The sequence below is a fragment of the Bos javanicus genome, chromosome 7, assembly GCF_032452875.1.
Source record: "Bos javanicus breed banteng chromosome 7, ARS-OSU_banteng_1.0, whole genome shotgun sequence".
In the NCBI taxonomy this organism is placed as follows: domain Eukaryota; kingdom Metazoa; phylum Chordata; class Mammalia; order Artiodactyla; family Bovidae; genus Bos; species Bos javanicus.
Window position 1 is genome coordinate 72111211 of NC_083874.1, and position 22578 is coordinate 72133788.

Here is a 22578-nt window from a genome sequence, read left to right on the forward strand (position 1 = left end):
ACTATAATTTTGTTCACTGTCCCCTAGGTGTTGAGTATTGTCATTTTTCTGTAAAATGTAAAAATGCCCTGCAGTACTCTGCAATGCTTTGGTACATAGTTTGGGGAACCCATGGGTATAGACATCACACTAAACAAAAAAGCCAAAGACAAAGGCATATGTGTGTGATTCCATTTGTATAAGATTTCAAAGACAGGCAAATATAATCCCTGATATTAGAAATTAGGATTATGTTTATATTGGTGAAGAGGGGAGAGGCCATAATTGGGAAGGGGCACATCAGAATCTCTGGAAAGCTCCTAAAAACATTCTATTTCTTGACCTAATGGTGGCTTCTTAAGTGACTGTGTGGAAGTGTTCATTTTGTTATAATTCACTAACCTGTATACATAAGATAAATCCACTCTGTGTGTGTATAAATTATACATGAATAAAATGGTATTTTAATACAGAAGCCCTTAATACAGAAAGAAACAATCTAAGCAGCAAAATAAAAGAAATTACCCCTTAAGGGTGAAACCTCTTCTGATTCACAAGTCAAATCCTTTGTTTTCCTTTAGAGCTTTACATACTAGTCTATAATTATGCAATTACTGATTACATCTCTGGCTAAACTGTGAGCTCCTGGAGGATGGGGCCATGTCTCATTTATCTTTAATTTCCTAGTGCTTCAAGCATGACAACATGGAAGATGGTTAAGCATTGTGAAACGAAGGACAATTGTTCAAAATAAACATGTAAACTCAGGTCTTCTTCTTTACTTGCTGTCTTTTCTCTATCTTACTCAAATGCCCTGAATGATGTTGTATGCATCACAACACATTTGTGGCTCTCCTTTTTAAAATTTCCTGTTTTTATAATAATCATTTATCATCTTCAAAGAATACATTTTAAAGGGATGGGTATATACACCCAGGGCTTTCCTGGTGGCTCAGTGGTAGAGAACCTGTCTGCCAATGCAGGAGATGCAGGTTCACTCCCTGGGTCAGGAAGATCCCCTGGAAAAGGAAGTGGCGATTCACTCTAGTATTCTTGCCTTGGAATCCCATAGACAGAGAGCCTGGCAGGCTACAGTCTATGGGGTCACAAAAAGAGTTGGACATGACTTAGCGATTAAACACCACCATTGCATGTCGACACACCCCCATTCTCTTTTAAAGAATTTATATTATTATAAAGTTCTAATGCTACTCAGTACAGTCCATGGACCAGTGCTAGTCCATGAACTGTTGATTACTGGTTTACAGCAAATTAAGTACAGAAATTGAGAATGTATGTTCAGAAACAAGTACATAATATAATCTGGGTTATATCAATATAATCTGAAAAATGGAGTAATTCCTGCCATATCAGTAAACAAAGGATGTCACAGTTATCAGCAATTGCAGCTGCCGGGGACAGTGAACCAGCAAGCCTTTAGGGAACGCAGGAAGGAGAAGAACATCTGCCATCCAGTGGCCATCAGATTGTAGCCATTCCCCAAACTGAGTCCTGAGGAAAGCAGGGTGTGATAGCCAGATACTGGCCCCAAGAGTTGACATGATATCACAGGAATGATTTCACTGAGCCTAGACTCTTGTATCTTCCCATACAGAGAGCAGCCCTAAATTCCTTAACTTGAGGTATCTGGTTTTCTTTATTTACAATCATTTTTTGACATTCAGACTGACTGTCTTTTGTTGCAAAATTTCTATATAACTTGGCTCCCCCAATCCCTACGTCCTTGGGGCAGGTCTCTCAGGGTTACTTGAGTTGCTTTCTCCCCAACTTAGGTCCTAAAAGTTTCCACTGAATAAAACATAACTGGCAACTTTTAGGTTGCGCCTGTTTTTTTCAGTTGAGAAACCCTACTAAGATATTGCAATGTGATTAGGAAATTTGCCTTGCATATGACATAAATTAAGTTCTAGTCATTCATAGTTAAACTAGTTATTGGTTGAAGATGGATTGAACAACAAAAAACTGGTCCTTTTCCATGAATAGTTTTTAAAGCTCTGCCACTGACTATTTAAGCTGGAAAAGACCAACCTCATTATTTTACAAGTGGGGAAACTAAGATGTAGATTTTACCCAGTTCCTGATTGCCAAGTTAATGGTCTTTATACTACAATGCCACCAACATTCCCAATATTAACAAAAAGATTTAAAAATAAAATCAACATATTATTCCTACTATTATTGGCAGTAGCAACTGTAGCTACTGTTTATCCATATCCAATGCTTAATAGCCACAACCACATGAAATGGCTATCTATATATTAAAAAACTGTCATGTCCATAATTTCACATGGTTTAACTCATATGTGTTTTCATGCCTTAAAGAAGAGGCATCTACAGCCAGAGTACATGATGTTTGGCAAGTTCTCTCTGGGGCCTGTCTCCACATCCCTAACCTGAAGTTAATAATAATAACCTCAGATATTAATATTTATTGAGGCTTAAACAATCCTAGCCCTTGGAAGAGCACCTGGCAGGAAGTAAGTGCTTAGTGTGTATTACTTGTTCTGATTAATCAAGGAGACGATGTTGGAAATAATCTCAGAACAATCTTGTGAAACAGGAACATTTTATCCTCAGTTTATAGATGAGGATACCAGAGCTTTAAGAGAAGGTACCAATTTGAACTTTTGTCCACCTGAGTTCAAGCACATGCCCTTACATATGTCTTACAGAGCAATTTTCAATTAAGTGACAGTTCAATCAAATAACCTCATTGGGGTGTTTCAGCAGAATTGTCAATATTTGAGCAGATCAAGCATCTGGGACTCTTTAATAGTCAGTTATGTGAAAAACAGTGCAAGCTTTTTTCATGTTCTATTAAGAGAAACTAATGTCGCCATTTTTGTTGTTGTTGTTGTTTTTAGGTCTCCTGATGGACAAGAATACTGTAAGCAATAGACAAGGTAATGGTTACCACCTCCGATTTCCTAATAGTGCAACCTTGTAGTAACCCCTTAAGTATTTCTTTCACCTCCCAAAGGGCCCCCAAACCCCAGCGGCACCATCCTCCAGATGCTGAGGAGGGAAAACTCCATGTGGCACTTGCTGCCTGGAACCCAAGCTGTTCAACTTGGTCAGGATTTTGTACAAGACCTAAGAAACACTGTCATTTCTTCTCAAATAGAATAAGTAGTCAAGAAATTCCCTTGAGAAGCAACAAGATCTGATTGAATTTTTCAGAAATTTCTATTATTCTATCAAGTTCACCTGACAGCAAAGGACAAGCTGCCTTTCACATGCTATAAGCAACTGCATCAGCAATTTAGAAGGAAAAACGCGGCTTATTAAGTAGGAACAAGTCTCTCTGAATATATTTACACCAACTCATGGAAACCATTTTCCTTAGAAATCTCTGTGACAATCTATTTTCTAGTCTCAGGATTGCTTTAAGTTTGACAGATGATAATAAAATACAATGAAATTACGTCTGAGCTCTGAAATGTACATCAGCTTACAGATTCCTCATGACTTGAGTTTTTATTTTACCAATGTGGCTCATCCACTCTCAATATTATTCTCAAGCATTCAAGGTTTATGTCTGGGCAATGTGCCGTGCTTATATAAAGGTAAGGAATACAGAAGTTATTATATACGTATATATATATGCATATATGCACATATACAATGTACATATTATCTATCTGTTAACTAAGAGCTGAAAGGGGCCTTTGAGATCATCAAGACTCATTTTGTTGTCTTATGAATGAGGACTCTGAAGCCCAGAAAGAAATGCTATTCTGAAGGCTATGAAGCAAATTGGCTTCTAAACAAAGCTTGGGGGAATAACTGTAGAAAGCACCTATCATATTCTGAGGACTGCAGCAAGCATTCTCTGTACATAAATTCTCATACCATTTCTATGATGTTGGTATCATCATTTTCATTTGGTAGATGAAAAAGTTGAGATTAAGAAAGTAGTATAACTAATAATGACCATAAATGGAATTAAAGGTTTGATATCTCTGGGTTCCTTTCAGTACACCCAGTGTTTCTCTGAATGCACTCACCCCCATATCCATGTTTGTTTGTTTTTTTTTTCCCATATCCACATACCAAATGGATTACCGTTTTCTTAACCTTTTCCTTAAATAGACTAAACATTTACAAAGGAAGCTTTTTAATCACACTTAAATGCAAAACAAATATCATGTGCTGTAAGCAGAAGATATTTATAAAAGTAAACACAAACCAACAAAAATAAGACTGAGCGACTTCCCTTTCACTTTTCACTTTCATGCATTGGAGAAGGAAATGGCAATCCACTCCAGTGTTCTTGCCTGGAGAATCCTAGGGACGGGGGAGCCAGGTGGGCTGCTGTCTGTGGGGTCGCACAGAGTCGGACACGACTGAAGTGACTTAGCAGTAGCAGCAGACTCTTCTGCTCCTTAGATTGGATTTGCATTCTAGTCTTTGTTGTAAATATTAGCAATTTACAGAGATATTAAAGGCCCAGCTACACCAAACTGAGATTTAAGGATTGAAAGACAAGCAAGACAGAAAACTTTCATTATGTGATTCAGCTGTTTGATACCACATCAGTGTCACCTAAAGTCATCTTCACTCTATCTCAGATCATTTTGAGTACCATCCTGGTACCTTCTTACTTTGAGAAAAACTGATATACCTACAGCATCTGGGCAGGTTCTGCAGACCATGATACTCTAACTCCAGTCAGCAAGCTTGTCCAGTCAGAAGGCTTGTTAAAAACACAGATTTGAGTCTTATCAAGTTTTTGATTTAGCATGTCTGGGGTAGAACCTGAGGATTTGCATTTTTAACACATTCCTGAGTATTTCTGAAATAGTCCAAACAGGAACAACATCTTAAGAACCACTGCTCTGGGCTGTACTTGGCAGGGAGCAGGTAGAGAATACACAATGGCACGTGTGTGAAAATTTCACCAGAAGTTTGATAGTAATTGGAGGCATCTGGTATTTTTATTGAAATAGGCAGATGCAGCCAAGAAACAATGCATTCTTGTGTTCTGTGTGGTTTCTTCAATCCAATGAGCTCACACTGATACTATGCCACATATGAGCAGTCCGAGGTAGTATTAGTTGAGGGATGGAAGTACTTCCCTCAGACCCGACAATTCAGGTCAATTCCAGGCAACTTACTATCTGCAAGGCTCTTTGCATTAATAGCAACCAGTGATTATTAATCTCAAAAGCAAAAAATGAGACTCTCCTTCTTTCTTCCACACGTTAAGACATTACATAATATTAATAAATGCTATGACAGCTCATATTCCCTCTCTTTTGGTTGCAGTTAATAGTAATGATGAATAATTGTAAAATGCCACTTTTGAATCAGTCATTGCATTGTACTAGGTAATTACACACACACACCCTCAATCACTCACTCATTCATACTCAAAGTGAGAGTTTGAGAGGCTAAGTAAGTTATCTAAGGTCATACAATTGCTAAGAAGTATCACAGTGATTTAATGTTAAGTTCAATTTAAATGTCTATTTATTTATTTCTGTTTTTTTAAATACTAAATCACCCCATGCTATTGTTACTATTCAATTTCTTTTTCCTTAATTTATTTTTAATTAAAGCATATTTACAATATTGTGTTGGTTTCTGTCATACATGACAGAAACATCAGTTATAGATATATGTATGTCCCCTCTTAATCAATCTTTTAATAAAACTGTATTTTATAGAGAACTAAAAAATAAGGAGAAAGGGCTCCACATGCTTGAAACTTTTAAAAGAAAATTTTAAAACAATGTCACTGGAAGACAGAAATCAGTAATATTTAATCAGCAATGGAAGTAGAGTTCCCTAGGTTCAAGGATGGAAGAATGTCGAAGTTTTCTTCTTAGGAGAGTGAATAAGTGGGTAGAACCAGTCTCAGAAATCCAACCTGACTTAGTGTACTCGAGTCAAGAGGAGGGTTTTATTCCCTTCTAATATGTTAAGGGCCATTTTGGAGGACAACTGTGGTAGAACAATCAAAACTGGATTGAGACCCATGAGCCTTGAATTCTGATTGTTGTTTTGTCTCAGTAACTCTGACTTTATTTCTCTGAGTCCACGTTCACCATCTGTAAACCAGGCAGCTGGCCCAAGTTCCCTTAATTCTCCCTTTCAGAATGGCAGACTCCTTCAACTGGATTTATTAGCACCATACGCTTCAAAATGATTATGCTCCTCTTTCAGCATAATGGGAATATGGTTTGATTGCAAACTCAGCAGTGGGTTTCAGCCTACCGTCTTTCAAGAGCCTATTAATCTGTCCATATGTGAGGTTACCCTGCTACATTCTTTGGGATATAGCACAACTTGGAGGAGAGAATCTGAACCCTCCAAGGTAGAAACAAAATTTAAATCCATATAAATAGAATTTAAGAAGAAGAAATTTAATTATCTGATTAATTTTTAAAGTCATCAATGACAACGAAACGACAAATTCAGTAGGTGTTATTAGGAGTAATTATGGCAATATCTGAAAAGAAAACAACATCTGTGATTTGCCTGATTAATGGCTTAATGTATCAGGGCATCTGTTAATGGAGTAACACTCCTGGCGATCTCGACTGTATGTTTGCAAGATCTGGAAATAAAGAAAGGACTAGTGGAGAAGAAAGGAGCAGGGTTCCAGATTGGTTATTGGTGGTTAAATTCCTCCTGAGAATTTTGAACTCCCCTCTGGCTACCTTGACCAGAACTGTATAGCTAATTCAGAGGATAAACGAGCTCCACCACATATATGAACTCCTGCAGGCTAAACAATTAGCTTCTCAGAGAGATTGCAAAAATTTTACTTTGCACCTTGTGGTTGGAGATGTGTTACCCCAGCTCTGAAGGCATGCCACAGTAGGATTTTTACTAAAGGTATGCATCATTCAACTACTTGTATGCAAGAGGATTTTTGAGGGGGACAGGTAGTAGTTAATAATTTAGGGAGTAAATGTGTTTTTCTTTAAGCATCAATTTTCTCTTTTGAACTCAAAGGAAAACAAGGTGTTGCCACCTATAGTTGAAAACCACTGCAATGTGGCAGCTTCAGGGCGTATCGAGATGAAACTGGGAAATCATATACTGGTCTCACTCTCTTCCTCAAAGCTGTATTTTCTCACTGCTTTGAGAAACAGACACAAACTACATCTGTTTCCTCAGGCTGCAATGGCTGAGAGAGGGATAGATTATTGTAAAACATATTCAGGTCCATTCAAACTGCAAGCTTTATTGCATGAGGAAGTAGCTTATCCTAATGAAATCAATTGCAGAAAAATACAACATTCTGTTACAAAAGAAACGTGGATCTCACACTCAGCAAACCAAATGCAATTTCCAATGTGGTAAAAAGAAAAGCAGTTATGAGCTGGGCATGACTCACAAGTTAGAATTAGTGACCAGAGGAGGCAACGATTCCCCTATTATACGGAAGGGCCAAGTTGCTTTTACTCACCCCAGCAAAGATGATGTCTCTCCTGAGCGGGCTCCATTAGAAACTATGGAAAACTGGGCTTGAAAGTGGCATATTTCTCTTGTGCTGCTTGGCTAAAATATCACCTCTCTTTCCTATTGCATTTTTCATTTCTCTGATTATATCTGATGGTGTCAACGTGAGGCCTTAAGCTAACACTCCCTTGGAAATTCAGAAGAGGAGGAGGCCTGGAAAGAAACAACTCTGACCAATAAAAGAAGGAGACAAATAGGCTACCTCACTAGAGCCCTGTGAGAAAGAGAAGAATGGCCTGACTGTGAGTGGGGGCCCAGTAACAGAACAGTGGAGGCAGTGTCCTCAACTCGGCTGCACATTCACACAGCACCATCACTGTTAGATATGACTTCTGCATAAATTTCTGCTTTCTGTGAATCACTGAGCCAGCAATATAAAAATTCATAAGTGATTCTATTCTCTATATGGAACAAAAATGACTTTGTCCATTTACCTTTTGCAATGCACATAATTAAGTGTGAGACAATTATAACCTATACCTCTCCTTGGGGGTTTAAAATATAATTTAGTCGCTGTGTTTCAAGGGCACTTAAGGAAGAAAAGACTCTCTGCAGTGACTATTATATCCATGCTGGTGATGAATTTACCCTCAAAGCTTCTGAAGTCCCATTTTGCAGTAGTCATAGTTCTTATTGATTACTGTTTGATTGTACAAAATAAGGAAAGTGGGACCAGAATATTGTACTTATGGATTATGTGAATTCTTCAGACATACAGAAAATCAGAATTGTTTATGAGCTTATTGAGAGATTTGAGTCACTCCCTTAAAAGGAGATTTTCATGCATAACATTTTTTAAAAGTGAGTTTTCTGTTTACTGAGCTAATTGGGGTAAATGCTATGAACCAGGTGCCACACTGATGGGCAGTTATTGGTGAGCCCATAAAGAAGGTAAAGCAAGCAACAAGCCTTTTTTGATGGTAGCAATAATGAAATACTAAGAAGCTTGGGGATAAAAGGAGGTGAAAAGAAATCAACATACCAATTTCATGAAAATGTTTCTACATGCTCTTGGCTGGTTGCTATGCTAATTGTGAACTTACATGTACAGTTGGATCCTATTAGAAACTGTTAATAAGAAACAGGGACACAAGAAACGTTTTAGAAGGACTGAAACATCCAAAACACCTAAACTTTAAATAGCTGTAAGGTACAAGCTAGCAACTTTTGAGAGCACAAAATCTGCCTAACAATTGAGACAGTCTAGAAATTTTTCAGTATGCACTTGACATTTCACAGCTGTCCATCTGCTAAAGAGAAGAATGCTTTGCAAGTCCCAGTTTCCTTCTCTCCCTTTTCTCAGAGCCCTGTGGCTTCTTGGCACGAGCATGACCTGGACTCACAGATTTGGTACATCACGGAGTGTTAGCATCAGAACTGGAGGTTGTTTGGCACTACTTCCTGGTGCTGTGGCAGAGGACACTGAAGCTTAGAGAAGTTAATAAACCTGCTCAAGGCACACAGGAAACAGAGACGGGCCACAAACCACATCTCCTCACTTCTAAAGTCAGTGCTTTTCCCCTCACCACTTCCCCAATAAACAGAGTTGCACACAAAGCTGGGATGAGAAGATCTAGCATATTAATCTCTTGATAATCATGGGGACTAATGGCTACAGAGTACTCAAAGCATAAGTTCGTTTTCCAAGCTACTTAGAAACTGTAAATATTGATAAAACAGGCATGTGCCAAGTTATTTGCATCATGAAGTTGAAATTAAATATCTATGTCCAGCTAATTAGAACCCTAATGACAAGTAATAGATAGCAGAGACTATGTTCAGTTTGTGCTAGAGAGGCTATATTTCATCTGGCTGCTGGAATTTCTCAATAAATCATGCTAAAAGATCACACATGACAGAGTTTTATGTAGTTCCTTTTTCCTGCCATCAACTTAATTCACTTAAGTGAATTAACCATTTTTGTATTTGGATTTCTCATTGGCTGCCTCATGCTCTTCATGTATAATTTTTAGAGTTTGTCATGGTTTAGCCTGTATATTCTTACAGCCTCAAATCACCAACTAAGAGGCAATAGTTGGGGCTTCCTAGGTGGCTCAGTGGTAAAGTATCCATCTGTCAAAGGAAGAAGCAGTGGTTGACAGAAACTTTTGCCTCTTCATCTCTCACCCACCCATACCACACAACCTTCATATGCTTAAGGCCCATGCTGTGCACATTTTCCTGGTGGTAACTGTAACTATTAATGAGTGGTTACTCTGTGCCAAGCACTGCAGTAAGTACTCTACATAATTAGACTCATTTAATTCCTGAATATCCTTAACAGTTTGACTTAATTATTCCTATAAAAAAACATAAACTTCTTCATACGTTAACAAAAGTAGTTGCAGGGAAAAATCTTGTAGTCACTTTGATAAGTCAGTGCTTATTTGTCTTGATTTTAGTCAAGAGAAAGTCAAAGGTCTAGAAAAATCTTCACTGAACAAGCAGAGTAATGTGTTAAGTGCTTGGAATGGAAAATAACTTGAGGCTTTTTAGCTGGTTAACCAGATGCAACACTGGTTGAGGACTAATGAGCAAGGGTTGGAAGAAGTACTGTGTAATAACAAGATCATAAGGAGGAGTTAGTTACAGGAGAGACTAGCCATGAAACTAGTGCCTTCAGGACTGAGGTATGGGGATGGACCGCAGGGCAGTAGCCCAGGACAGTTACATCTCTGGAGATGTAACATGATGGAATACAGTGCATTTACCAGCTCTCCCCTTGGGAAGAATACAGTATAAGCAGCCTGAGAAAAAGGTAAGACACCCTCAAGGGCCAGGCATGGACACTTCTCCTAAATCAGTATTCTCAAAAAGGGGTGACTTTGCCCAATCCCCTACCCCCCCACCCCCCCTCCCCCCACCCACAGAGGACTTTTGGTGCTATCTGGAGACATCTTTGACCATCATACTGTGTGATAGGGAAGTCACTGGCATCTGGTGAATAGAGCCCAGAGATGCTGATAAACATCTGACACTGCACAGAACATCCTCTTATGATGAAGAATTACTGGGCCCAAAATGTCAATAGTGCTGAGGTTGAGAAATTCTGCCTTAAATGTTCTCTCAGCAGGGAGCTTAAATCAGGTGCTCTGTGACAATCTAGAGGGGTGGGAGTGAAGTTCATGAGAGAGGAGACATATGTTTACCTATGTCTGATTCATGTCTATGTGTGGCAGAAAACAGCACAACGTTGTAAAGCAATTATCCTCCAAATAAAATGAAGTAAATTTAAATTAGAAAAAAAAAACAAAAAAAAAAAACCCAAAAACTGTTCCCTAAATTCCCGAGGTGCTGGGTCAAGCTAACCACAGAATTGAATCACGGATTAAATGAGTTTGGTGAGTCTTGTTTACCTTTCCCCAACCTAGGCTTTGCTCTTTCTCTGGATAGTTATTGAACAAACTTCTAAAGATGAGCAGTTTGAAGGAGTAGGAAGTCTTAGGCTGGGTCGCTAGCAATAAGTTTGATTTCTGAAATAATTTTAAAAAGCAAAGACAAAATAATGATGAAAAGCCTTTATAGTAAGAAGTATTGAGGGGGCAAGGGCAGGCTCAGCTGAAAAACACCAGTAACTACAGAAAACCTCAGTGGATGATGACTTCTTGGTCATTTGTCATCAAGTAATTTATGTGATATGTAGTGTTCCTAAATCAGATGCGACAGAGTGGTAATTACCTGCACAAATATTTCATTTGGCCTGCACAGACTTAAATTTTAGATTCATTGGCAGTGTTAAACATTGGGATGCTTCTCATAATAGTACAGATTTTTTTTTGTGTGGAACTCAACTAGCCAAAGAACTGACAACTGTGGGTTGTTTCTCATCAGTCAAAAGCTATCCATTGCTGAATGGTGCTGCCTGGACAGGGCATGAGCAGCCCCATTCCTCAGCTGAATTGCTTCTGGAGGTTACATTACCTGCCTGGTCCTTGTCACAATCTTAGCTTGCAACTTCTGTCTTAAAAAATCATACTCTTTTACTTTCCTCTTTAGGGTGACCCTATATAATGATAGTGTCTTTTGCAATGTATGCAGTGTTGCCTAGACTGGTTTTCATTCAGTCAGTTTTGCACCATCTTTTGGCTATGTTTGTGTTAATCACAATTATGACTTTTGGATGACTTTGTTTTTCTTTTTCTTTCAATTTTTCTGGTTACTCAAAAGGTGACTAAATAGTAAAAAATAACTCATTGTTAACCCACTGGGATGGAAAGCCACCACAATTCCTGTCCTACCCATTTTGATAACTTAATAATTTTTCATATACAAAACATGAATAAAATAGTTCCCAAATAAATATTTTGACCATGACTTAAAGAAACTTGGTAGGCATAATATACTGAGATCTATACAAAATTAGTTTTAGAATAAAATACTGCATACTGATGTTGAAAGTGAGGAACAAAGTTGAAATAGGTATTTTATACTGTCAGATCAAGTCATTAGAAGGTCACAAAAGAAGCTTGTGAACCAGTATTCCTTTATATTCTTAAAAATTATTTAGGGTTTTTTTTTTGTTTGTTTATGCTTGCTATAACCATCTACACTTACTGTATTAGAAATTTAAAATTAGAAAAAGCCAAATTATTTATTCATTTCTTTAAAATAACTAGTGAGAACTTTTCTAAATCTCATTAGTTGTTTGGATTCATAGAGGACATCTGCATTTTCATATGCATTTATCCATTCGTTCTGTTGCATCATGTTGTTTTGCTTGAAATACACGAAGAAAATCCAGCCTTATACTTAGTTATAAAGGAGAACACTCGAGGGTCCCCTAAAAGAGCTTTGAGAACTGTGGTTAGCTTTATGTGTTGACTTGGCTATGTTACAGTGTCTGGTTATTCAACCAGGCACTAGTCTAGGTGGTGTGGAGGTATTTTTGTAGGCGTGACTAAAGTCCATAATGAGTCCATCCAAAATAGGGCCTGATTCAGTCAGTTGAAAGGACTTGGAAACACAGCTGTGTCTTCTCAGAAGAAGAAGAAAAAACGCCATCTATAAACAGCAGTTTCAGCTCATACTTGAGAATTCTAGCATGCCAGCTAATGGCCTTCCCTATGAATGTCATACTTGCATAGCTAGCCACCAATCATGTAAGCCAATTCCTTGCAATAAATCAATAAATTCTCTCTCTATATATGTGTGTATGTGTGCGTATGTGCATATGTATGTGTGTCTGTGTGTGTGTTTAAAACCTAGTGGTTCTGTTCCTCTGGCTGAACTCTGACACAGGAACTCCCTAGGGGGTCCTCAGACCACACCATAAGAATCACTGATATATACTTCATAAAGTCTTTGATGTCAGTTAACTAATTGGCTTAACATAATAATTCTATGAAGTAATTCAATGAAACTAAGCCATGCTGTGTGGGGCTACCCAAGATGGATAGGTCATGGTGGAGAGGTCTGACAGAATGTGGTCCACTGGAGAAGGGAATGGCAAGCCACTTCATTATTCTTGCCTTGAGAACCCCATGAAAAGGCAAAATGATAGGATACTGAAAGAGGAACTCCCTGGGGCAGTAAGTGCCCAATATGCTACTGGAGATCAGTGGAGAAATAACTCCAGAAAGAATGAAAGGATGGAGCCAAAGCAAAAACACCACCCAGTTGTGGATGTGACTGGTGATAGAAGCAAGGTCCGATGCTGTAATGAGCAATATTGCATAGGAACCTGTAATGTCAGGTCCATGAATCAAGGCAAATTGGAAGTAGTCAAACAGGAGATGGCAAGAGTGAATGTCGACATTCTAGGAATCAGTGAACTGAAATGGACTGGAATGGGTGAATTTAACTCAGATGACCATTATATCTACTACTGTGGGCAAGAATCCCTTAAAAGAAATGGAGTAGCCATCATGGTCAACAAAAGAGTCTGAAATGCAGTACTTGGATGCAATCTCAAAAACAACAGAATGATCTCCCTTCATTTCCAAGGAAAACCATTCAATATCACGGTAATCCAAGCCTATGCCCCAACCAGTAATGCTGAAGAAGCTGAAGTTGAATGGTTCTATGAACACCTACAAGATCTTTTAGAACTAACACCCAAAAAAGATGTTCTTTTCATTATAGGGGAATGGAATGCAAAAGTAGGAAGTCAAGAAACACCTGGAATAACAGGCAAATTTGGCCTTGGAGTACAGAATGAAGCAGGGCAAAGGCTAATAGAGTTTTGCCAAGAGAACACACTGGTCATAGCAAACACCCTCTTTCAACAACACAAGAGAAGACTCTACACATGGTCATCACCAGATGGTCAACACCAAAATCAGATTGATTATTTTCTTTGCAGCCAAAGATGGAGAAGCTCTATACAGTCAGCAAAAACAAGACCAGGAGCTGACTGTGGCTCAGACCATGAACTCCTTATTGCCAAATTCAGACTTAAATTGAAGAAAGTAGGGAAAACCACTAGACCATTCAGGTATGACCTAAATTGAATCCCTTATGACTATACAGTGAAATTGAGAAATAGATTTAAGGGACTAGATCTGATAGACAGAGTGCCTGATGAACTATGGAATGAGGTTCGTGCCATTGTACAGGAGACAGGGATCAAGACCATCCCCATGGAAAAGAAATGCAAGAAAGCAAAATGGCTGTCTGAAGAGGACTTACAAATAGCCGTGAAAGCAGAGAAATGAAAAGCAAAGGAGAAAAGGAAAGATATTCCCATTTTGAATGCAGAGTTCCAAAGAACAGCAAGGAGAGATAAGAAAGCCTTCCTCAGTGATCAATGCAAAGAAATAAAGGAAAACAACAGAATGGGAAAGACTAGAGATCTCCTCAAGAAAATTAGAGATACCAAGGGAACATTTCATGCAAAGATGGGCTCGATAAAGGACAGAGATGGTATGGACCTAACAGAAGCAGAAGATACTAAGAAGAGGTGGCAGGAATACACAGAAGAATGGGACAAAGAAGATCTACATGACCCAGATAATCATGTTGGCATGATCACTCACCTAGAGCCAGACATCCTGGAATGTGAAGTCAAGTGGGCCTTAGGAAGCATCACTATGAACAAAGCTAGTGGAGGTGATGGAATTCCAGTGGAGCTATTTCAAGTCCTGAAAGATGATGCTGTGAAAGTGCTGCACTCAATATGCCAGCAAATTTGGAAAACTCAACAGTGGCCACAGGACTGGAAAAGGTCAATTTTCATTCCAATCCCAAAGAAAGGCAATGCCAAAGAATGCTCAAACTACCACACAATTGCACTCATCTCACACACAAGTAATGCTCAAAATTCTCCAAGCTACGCTTCAGCAATACATGAAACGTGAACTTCCAGATGTTCAAGCTGGTTTTAGAAAAAGCAGAGGAACCAGAGTTCAAATTGCCAACATCCTCTGGATCATCGAAAAAGCAAGAGAGTTCCAGAAATACATCTTCTTCTGCTTTATTGACTGTGCCAAAGACTTTGACTGTGTGGATCACTATAAACTGTGGAAAAGTCTGAAAGAGATAGGAATACCAGACCACCTGACCTTCCTCTTGAGAAACCTGTATGCAGGTCAGGAAGCAACAGTTAGAACTGGACATGGAACAACAGACTGGTTCCAAATAGAAAAAGGAGTACGTCAAGGCTGTATATTGTCACCCTACTTATTTAACTTCTATTCAGAGTACATCATGAGAAATGCTGGGCTAGAAGAAACACAAGCTGGAATCAAGACTGCTGGGAGAAATATTAATAACCTCAGGTATGCAGAAGACACCAGCCTCATGGCAGAAAGTGAAGAGGAACTAAAAAAGCCTCTTGATGAAAGTGAAAGAGGAGAGTGAAAAAGTTGGCTTAGAGCTCAACATTCAGAAAACTAAGATCAAGGCATCTGTTCCCATCACTTTATGGGAAACAGATGGGGAAACAGTGGAAACAGTGTCTGACTTTATTTTTTTGGGCTCCAGAATCACTGCAGATTGTGATTGCAGCCATGAAATTAAAAGATGCTTACTCCTTGGAAGGAAAGTTATGACCAACCTCGACAGCATATTAAAAAGCAGAGACATTATTTTGCCAACAAAGGTCTGTCTAGTCAAGGCTATGGTTTTTCCAGTGGTCATATAAGGATGTGAGAGTTGGACTGTGAAGAAAGCTGAGCACTGAAGAATTGATGCTTTTGAACTGTGGTGTTGGAGAAGACTCTTGAGAGTCCCTTGGACTGCAAGGAGGTCCAACCAGTCCATCCTAAAGGAGATCAGTCCTGGGTGTTCATTGGAAAAACTGATGTTGAAGCTGAAACTCCAGTAGTTTGGCCACCTCATGTGAAAAGTTGACTCATTGGAAAAGACCCTGATGCTGGGAGGGGTTGCGTGCAGGAGGAGAAGGGGATGACAGAGGATGAGATGGCTGGATGGCATCACTGACTCGATGGATATGAGTTTGGGTAAACTCCAGGAGTTGGTGATGGACAGGGAGGCCTGGCGTGCTGTGGTTCATGGGGTTGCAAAGAGTTGGACACGACTGAGCAAGTGAACTGAACTGAATAATTCTATGAAGTAAAAAAGGCAGAAATCATTATTTCTATCCCCAAAGACGATATTTATCAAATGTCACACACCCATCAGAGGCTGTTAGTCTGGATCCTTAACAACAGCAACAATTACAGAGCTCCTATCCCTCAGCACAATAACTGTCAATATATTTGCAAGTATACACACAGATATGTACGTAGGTCAATAAACAGCAGTTAGAACCAGATACAGAACAATGGACTTGGTCAAAATTGGGAAAGTAATACATCAAGGCTTTATATTGACATCCTGCTTATTTAATTTCCATGCAGATACATCATGCAAAATATTGGGCTGGATAAATAACAAGCTGGAGTCAAGATTTCCAGGAGAAATATCAACAATTTCAGATATGGAGATGATAGCACTAATAGCAGAAAGTGAAGAGGAACTAAAGAGCCTCTTGATGAGGGTGAAAAAAGAGTGTAAAAAAGCTGGTTTGAAACTCAACATTCAGAAACCTAATATCATGGCATCCAGTTCCATCACTTCATGGCAAATAGGTGGGGAAACAATGGAAACAGTGACAGACTTATTTTCCTTGGCTTCAAAATCACCGCGGATGGTGACTGCAGCCACAAAATTAAAAGATGCTTGCTCCTTGCAAGAAAAGCTATGACAAACCTAGATGGCATATTAAAAAACAGACATCATTTGCTGACAAAGGTCCCTCTAGTCAAAGCTATGGTTTTTCCAGTAGTCATGTACATATGTGAGAGTTAGACCACAAAGAAGGGTGAGTGCAGAACTGATTCCTTCAAATCGTGGTGCTGGAGAAGACTCTCGAGTCCCTTGGACAGCAGGGAGATCATACCAGTCAATCCTAAAGGAAATCAATGCTGAATATTCACTGGAAGGACTGATGCTGAAGCTGAAGCTCCAAAACTTTGGCTACCTGATGCGAAGAGCCAACTCATTGGAAAAGACCCCGATGCTGGGAAAGACTGATGGCAGGAAGAGAAGGGAGTGACAAGAGGATGAGATGGTTGGATGCATCACTGACTCAATGGACATGAGTCTGAGCAAGCTCTGGGAGACAGCAAAGGACAGGGAAGCCTCGTGTGTCACAGTCCATGGGGTTGCAAAGAGTTGGACACGATTTCGTGACTGAACAACAGCACAAATCTAGACAGTCATATTAGTTAATGCACACACACCACACAGAAATTCTTTAGAAAAAGTAGATGGGACTTAAAACCTTTAAGTTGGTTTCCTACCAAAAAGTGATACTAAAGAAAAATAGGGCTTTGTTTAATACTCAAGCAGCGTATAATATGCCTGGTGGAATAAGATTGCTCATTTCTAAAGCTATGAGATTCAATGAGATCATTAGGAATTTGATTCTTTACCAATAATTTTTAAGTACTAGGCTCTGGAATAGGGCTGCTTTTATCTTTTTCAGCTACTGCCATTATGGAATGGATCCCCCGTGCCTATTTGATACTCCCACTACTCAGGGAATTTATGGAAGACAGGAATAGTCACTGAGCAGCGGGCGCTTAGTAATAATGACCTGTTCATTGAATAACTGAGGATGCCAAGGATGGGTGCAATACACAGAAGTGAAAAGAAAGAGCAAAAGTGGAAAAGTTTGGAGAAATGAAAAAACCAAAGTTTTTCATTTAACAGTTAGAACCAGACACAGAACAATGGACTTGGTCAAAATTGGGAAAGAAGGAATATGACTTTTAAAAAAGAATAAAGAGGAAACTGAGCTGGAGAAAAGAGTATGTATCAAAGAGTAATAAAGAGTCATATGAACAAATGAAAGGCTTCCATTCTAGGAAAGATTGGCCAAGGAGTCTGTCTTTCATTAAGAAGAAGAGGCAGAATAATATCATGACTGAGAGAATGAACTTTTGTCAGACAGATGTGAGTTTGGGTCTTAGTTACATCACACATTAGCTATGTGATCTTGGGTAAATTACCTAACTTTTTTAGCCCCAGTTTCTACACCCATGAACTTCAGTTACTGTGAAGATTAAGGAAGTACATATAAAGTACATCACACAGTATCTAGCATAGAGTAAATCCAGTGAGTGTTGGCTCCCATGATTATTAATGTTACTACTGCAATTATTATTAATTCTAGAGGCAGTAAGCAGCCCATGGGAGGGTTTTAATTGGGATGGTGATTGGGAGACACCTGTCAATTTTGAAAATATATTTGATGCTAGTTAGAATGAATCATTAAAGGGAAATATTGGAGCAAGATCAATCAGGAAATTACTTTAATTGTACAACCACAAAAAAGTGACAGAGGTAATGAATATTCTAGCCCAGTGCTCCTTCCACTGGATCAGCCAATATACAACAGATTGGACTTTTGCATTTCGTTATTCTAAATAGGAGCAAAAGTTCTCTTTTAAAGCATAATTGGGAAAAGAGAAACTGTATAAAATTTTTCAAGCATATTTAATTTCAATACATCATTGGTCAGATTTAGGGGAGAATGTTAGAAGCTGAAAGTTGCAAATTTTAGATTGTCAAACTTTCTGACATAGCTATTACATTTTCAAGTTCTCTCTGCTTACATGGCAAATTAACTAGAGGTTCCCAGGAAATGAACTGCTAAGGAGGCACCAGTCTAGGCTAATAATAAAAAGCAAAATTGCTTACAAGTCACACAAACATCTTTGTGTATGTCTAGGATCTTCTAAGAGAGACACATAGCTGGATATGTGATATCTACAGAGCTTACAAATGATGGCTATTCACTTTCAGTGAAACCCACATGTTAATATCTGGGTATGCTGGCAGTAAAATCAGCTGATGACAGGTAAGTAGACTAGTAGGTAAGTAGGAAGATTCACTTGTCAATATATGGCACTGGTCACAATATATGAACAAGCACTGCTGCTGCTAAGTTGCTTCAGTTGTGTCCGACTCTGTGCGACCCCACAGATGGCAGCCCACCAGGCTCCCCCGTCCCTGGGATTCTCCAGGCAAGAACACTGGAGTAGGTTGCCATTTCCTTCTCCAATGCATGAAAGTGAAAAGAGAAAGTGAAGTCGTTCAGTCATGTCCGACTCTTAGCGACCCCATGGACTGCAGCCCACCAGGCTCCTCTGTCCATGGGATTTTCCAGGCAAGAGTACTGGAGTGGGGGTGTCATTGCCTTCTCCATTTAAAACTGACTAAACCATAATAGGTTTGTTCCTTGAATAGTTGCCAAGTATTTGTCCAGGTCTATTATAGCTACTGGGCAAATGGGTTGGCATGAATAGTTATATCCTTAATGTGTACATCATTAAGAGGTTGATATGTCTTCTCATTTACAGGTAACTTCTCCAGTTCATCTGGAGTCTCCAGACCATCTATCACCTTGCCAAATACTGTGTATTTCATGTCCAGATGTGGCTGCTTCCCATAGGTGATGAAAACTGAGATCCATTGGTATTTGGGCCATTATTAGCCATAGATACAACACCTCTAACACTGTGCTTAAGATATTCACTATATTCTTCTTCAAACTTCTTGCCCCAGATACTGTTACCTCCCCTTCCAGTACCTGTCAGATCTCCCATTTGAACCATGAAACCCTTGATATTTCTATGAAATATACAGCCATTGTAGTAATCACTGGCACAAAGAGCCAAGAAATGTTCATATGTTTTGGGTGTCCTTTCACAGAAGACTTCTATTTTAATATCACCTACATCTGTATGCAATGTCACCGACATTTTCTTTCTTGATGGTTTCAGGAAGCACTGTTACTTTCTCAGAGTTTATTGAGAGAAGTTCAAAAAGGAGCCTCTCTTCCTCCTGGCTCTGTGTCCCGCCTACTTTCACAACACCAGGAAGTTCCAAGCAGGAGCGGAAGTAGCACTCGCGGAGTCCTGGGACTGGTGAGTCTTGGGAGAATTAGATTCCCGCGTGGGTAGCTGAGCCTTCGGTGGAAGTCTGTGGCAGCCCCCTAATAGCCACAGGGCAGAGATAGTGCAGAAAACCGTGTTGCCTCGAGATAGGATAGGGCTCTAGAGGGGCTGCTTGTTAATACAGCACTACTTTTTTTTTTACTTTACAATATTGTATTGGTTTTGCCATACATCAACATGCATCTGCCACGGGTGTACACATGTTCCCCATCCTGAACCCCCCTCCCACATCCCTCCCCATACCATCCCTCTGGGTCATCCCAGTGCACCAGCCCCAAGTTTCCTGTATCCTGCATCAAACCTGGACTGGTGATTCCTTTCTTATATGACATTATACATGTTTTAATTCCATTCTCCCAAATCATCCCCCCACCCCACATAGTCCAAAAGACTGTTCTATACATCTGTGTCTCTTTTGCTGTCTCGTATACAGGGTTGTCGTTACCATCTTTCTAAATTCCATATATATGAGTTAATATACTGTATTGGTGTTTTTCTTTCTGGCTTACTTCACCAGAGAAGGTGATGGCACCCCACTCCAGTACTCTTGCCTGGAAAATCCCATGGACAGAGGAGCCTGGTAGGCTGCAGTCCATGGGGTTGCGAAGAGTCGAACACGACTGAGCGACTTCCCTTCCCTTCCCTCACTCTGTATAATAGGCTCCAGTTTCATCCACCTCATTAGAACTGATTCAAATGTATTCATTATAATGGCTGAGTAATACTCCATTGTGTATATGTACCACAGCTTTCTTATCCATTCATCTGCTGATGGACATCTAGGTTGCTTCCATGTCCTGGCTATTATAAACAGTGCTGCGATGAACATTGGGGTACGCGTGTCTCTTTCAATTCTGGTTTTCTTGGTGTGTATGCCCAGCAGTGGGATTGCTGGGTCATATGGCAGTTCTATTTCCAGTTTTTTAAGGAATCTCCACATTGTTCTCCATAGTGGCTGTACTAGTTTGCATTCCTACCAACAGTGTAAGAGGGTTCCCTTTTCTCCACATCCTCTCCAGCATTTATTGCTTGTAGACTTTTGGATCACAGCCATTCTGACTGGTGTGAAATGGTACCTTACTCTGGTTTTGATTTGCATTTCTCTGATAATGAGTGATGTTGAGCATCTTTTCATGTGTTTGTTAGCCATCTGTATGTCTTCTTTGGAGAAATGTCTATTTAGTTCTTTGGCCCATTTTTTGATTGGGTCATTTATTTTTCTGGAATTGAGCTGCAGGAGTTGCTTGTATATTTTTGAGATTAATTGTTTGTTAGTTGTTTCATTTGCTATTATTTTCTCCCATTCTGAAGGCTGTCTTTTCACCTTGCTAATAGTTTCCTTCGATGTGCAAAAGCTTTTAAGGTTAATTAGGTCCCATTTGTTTATTTTTGCTTTTATTTCCAATATTCTGGGAGGTGGGTCATAGAGGATCCTGCTGTGATGCATGTCAGAGAGTGTTTTGCCTATGTTCTCCTCTAAGAGTTTTATAGTTTCTGGCCTTATGTTTAGATCTTTAATCCATTTTGAGTTTATTTTTGTGTACAGTGTTAGAAAGTATTCTAGTTTCATTCTTTTACAAGTGGTTGACCAGTTTTCCCAGCACCACTTATTAAAGAGATTGTCTTTTCTCCACTGTATATTCTTGCCTTCATTGTTAAAGATAAGGTGTCCATAGGTGCATGGATTTATCTCTGGGCTTTCTATTTTGTTCCACTGATCTATATTTCTGTCTTTGTGCCAGTACCATACTGTCTTGATGACTGTGCCTTTGTAGTAGAGCTTGAAGTCAGGCAGGTTGATTCCTCCAGTTCCATTCTTCTTTCTCAAGATTGCTTTGGCTATTTGAGGTTTTTTTGTATTTCCATACAAATTGTGAAATTATTTGTTCTAGCTCTGTGAAAAATACCATTGGCAGCTTGATAGGGATTGCACTGAATCTATAAATTGCTTTGGGTAGTATACTCATTTTCACTATATTGATTCTTCTGATCCATGAACATGGTATATTTCTCCATCTATTAGTGTCCTCTTTGATTTCTTTCATCAGTGTTTTATAGTTTTCTATCTATAGGTCTTTAGTTTCTTTAGGTAGATATATTCCTAAGTATTTTATTCTTTTCATTGCAATGGTTACTGGAAGTGTTTCCTTAATTTCTCTTTCTATTTTCTCATTATTAGTGTATAGGAATGCAAGGGATTTCTGTGCGTTGATTTTATATCCTGCAACTTTAATATAGTCATTGATTAGTTCTAGTAATTTCCTGGTGGAGTCTTTAGGGTTTTCTATGTAGAGGATCATGTCATCTGCAAACAGTGAGAGTTTTACTTCTTCTTTTCCAATCTGGATTCCTTTTATTTCTTTTTCTGCTCTGATTGCTGTGGCCAAAACTTCCAAAACTATGCTGAATAGTAGTGGTGAAAGTGGGCACCCTTGTCTTGCTCCTGACATTAGGGGAAATGCTTTCAATTTTTCACCATTGAGGATAATGTTTGCTGTGGGTTTGTCATATATAGCTTTTATTATGTTGAGGTATGTTCCTTCTATTCCTGCTTTCTGGACAGTTTTTATCATAAATGGATGTTGAATTTTATCAAAGGCTTTCTCTGCATCTATTGAGGTAATCATATGGCTTTTATTTTTCAATTTGTTAATGTGGTATATTACATTGATTGATTTGTGGATATTGAAGAATCCTTGCA

General features: G+C 39.1%; 1 protein-coding gene and 1 pseudogene across 1 annotated transcript in view; both read right to left on the bottom strand.

The window, feature by feature from the left end:
• ATP10B (ATPase phospholipid transporting 10B (putative)) overlaps nucleotides 1-7936 on the bottom strand; it is a 312921-nt gene extending 304985 nt beyond the window's left edge. Inside the window, exon 1 of the mRNA XM_061424249.1 lies at nucleotides 7421-7936. Coding sequence (XP_061280233.1) covers nucleotides 7421-7457 — 37 coding nt within the window. The 5' untranslated portion in view covers nucleotides 7458-7936. The remainder of the gene's footprint in view (nucleotides 1-7420) is intronic.
• Nucleotides 7937-19153: 11217 nt separating this feature from the next.
• On the bottom strand, nucleotides 19154-20385 carry LOC133252057 (peptidyl-prolyl cis-trans isomerase-like 3; annotated as a pseudogene).
• Between the last annotated feature and the right edge of the window lie 2193 nt (nucleotides 20386-22578).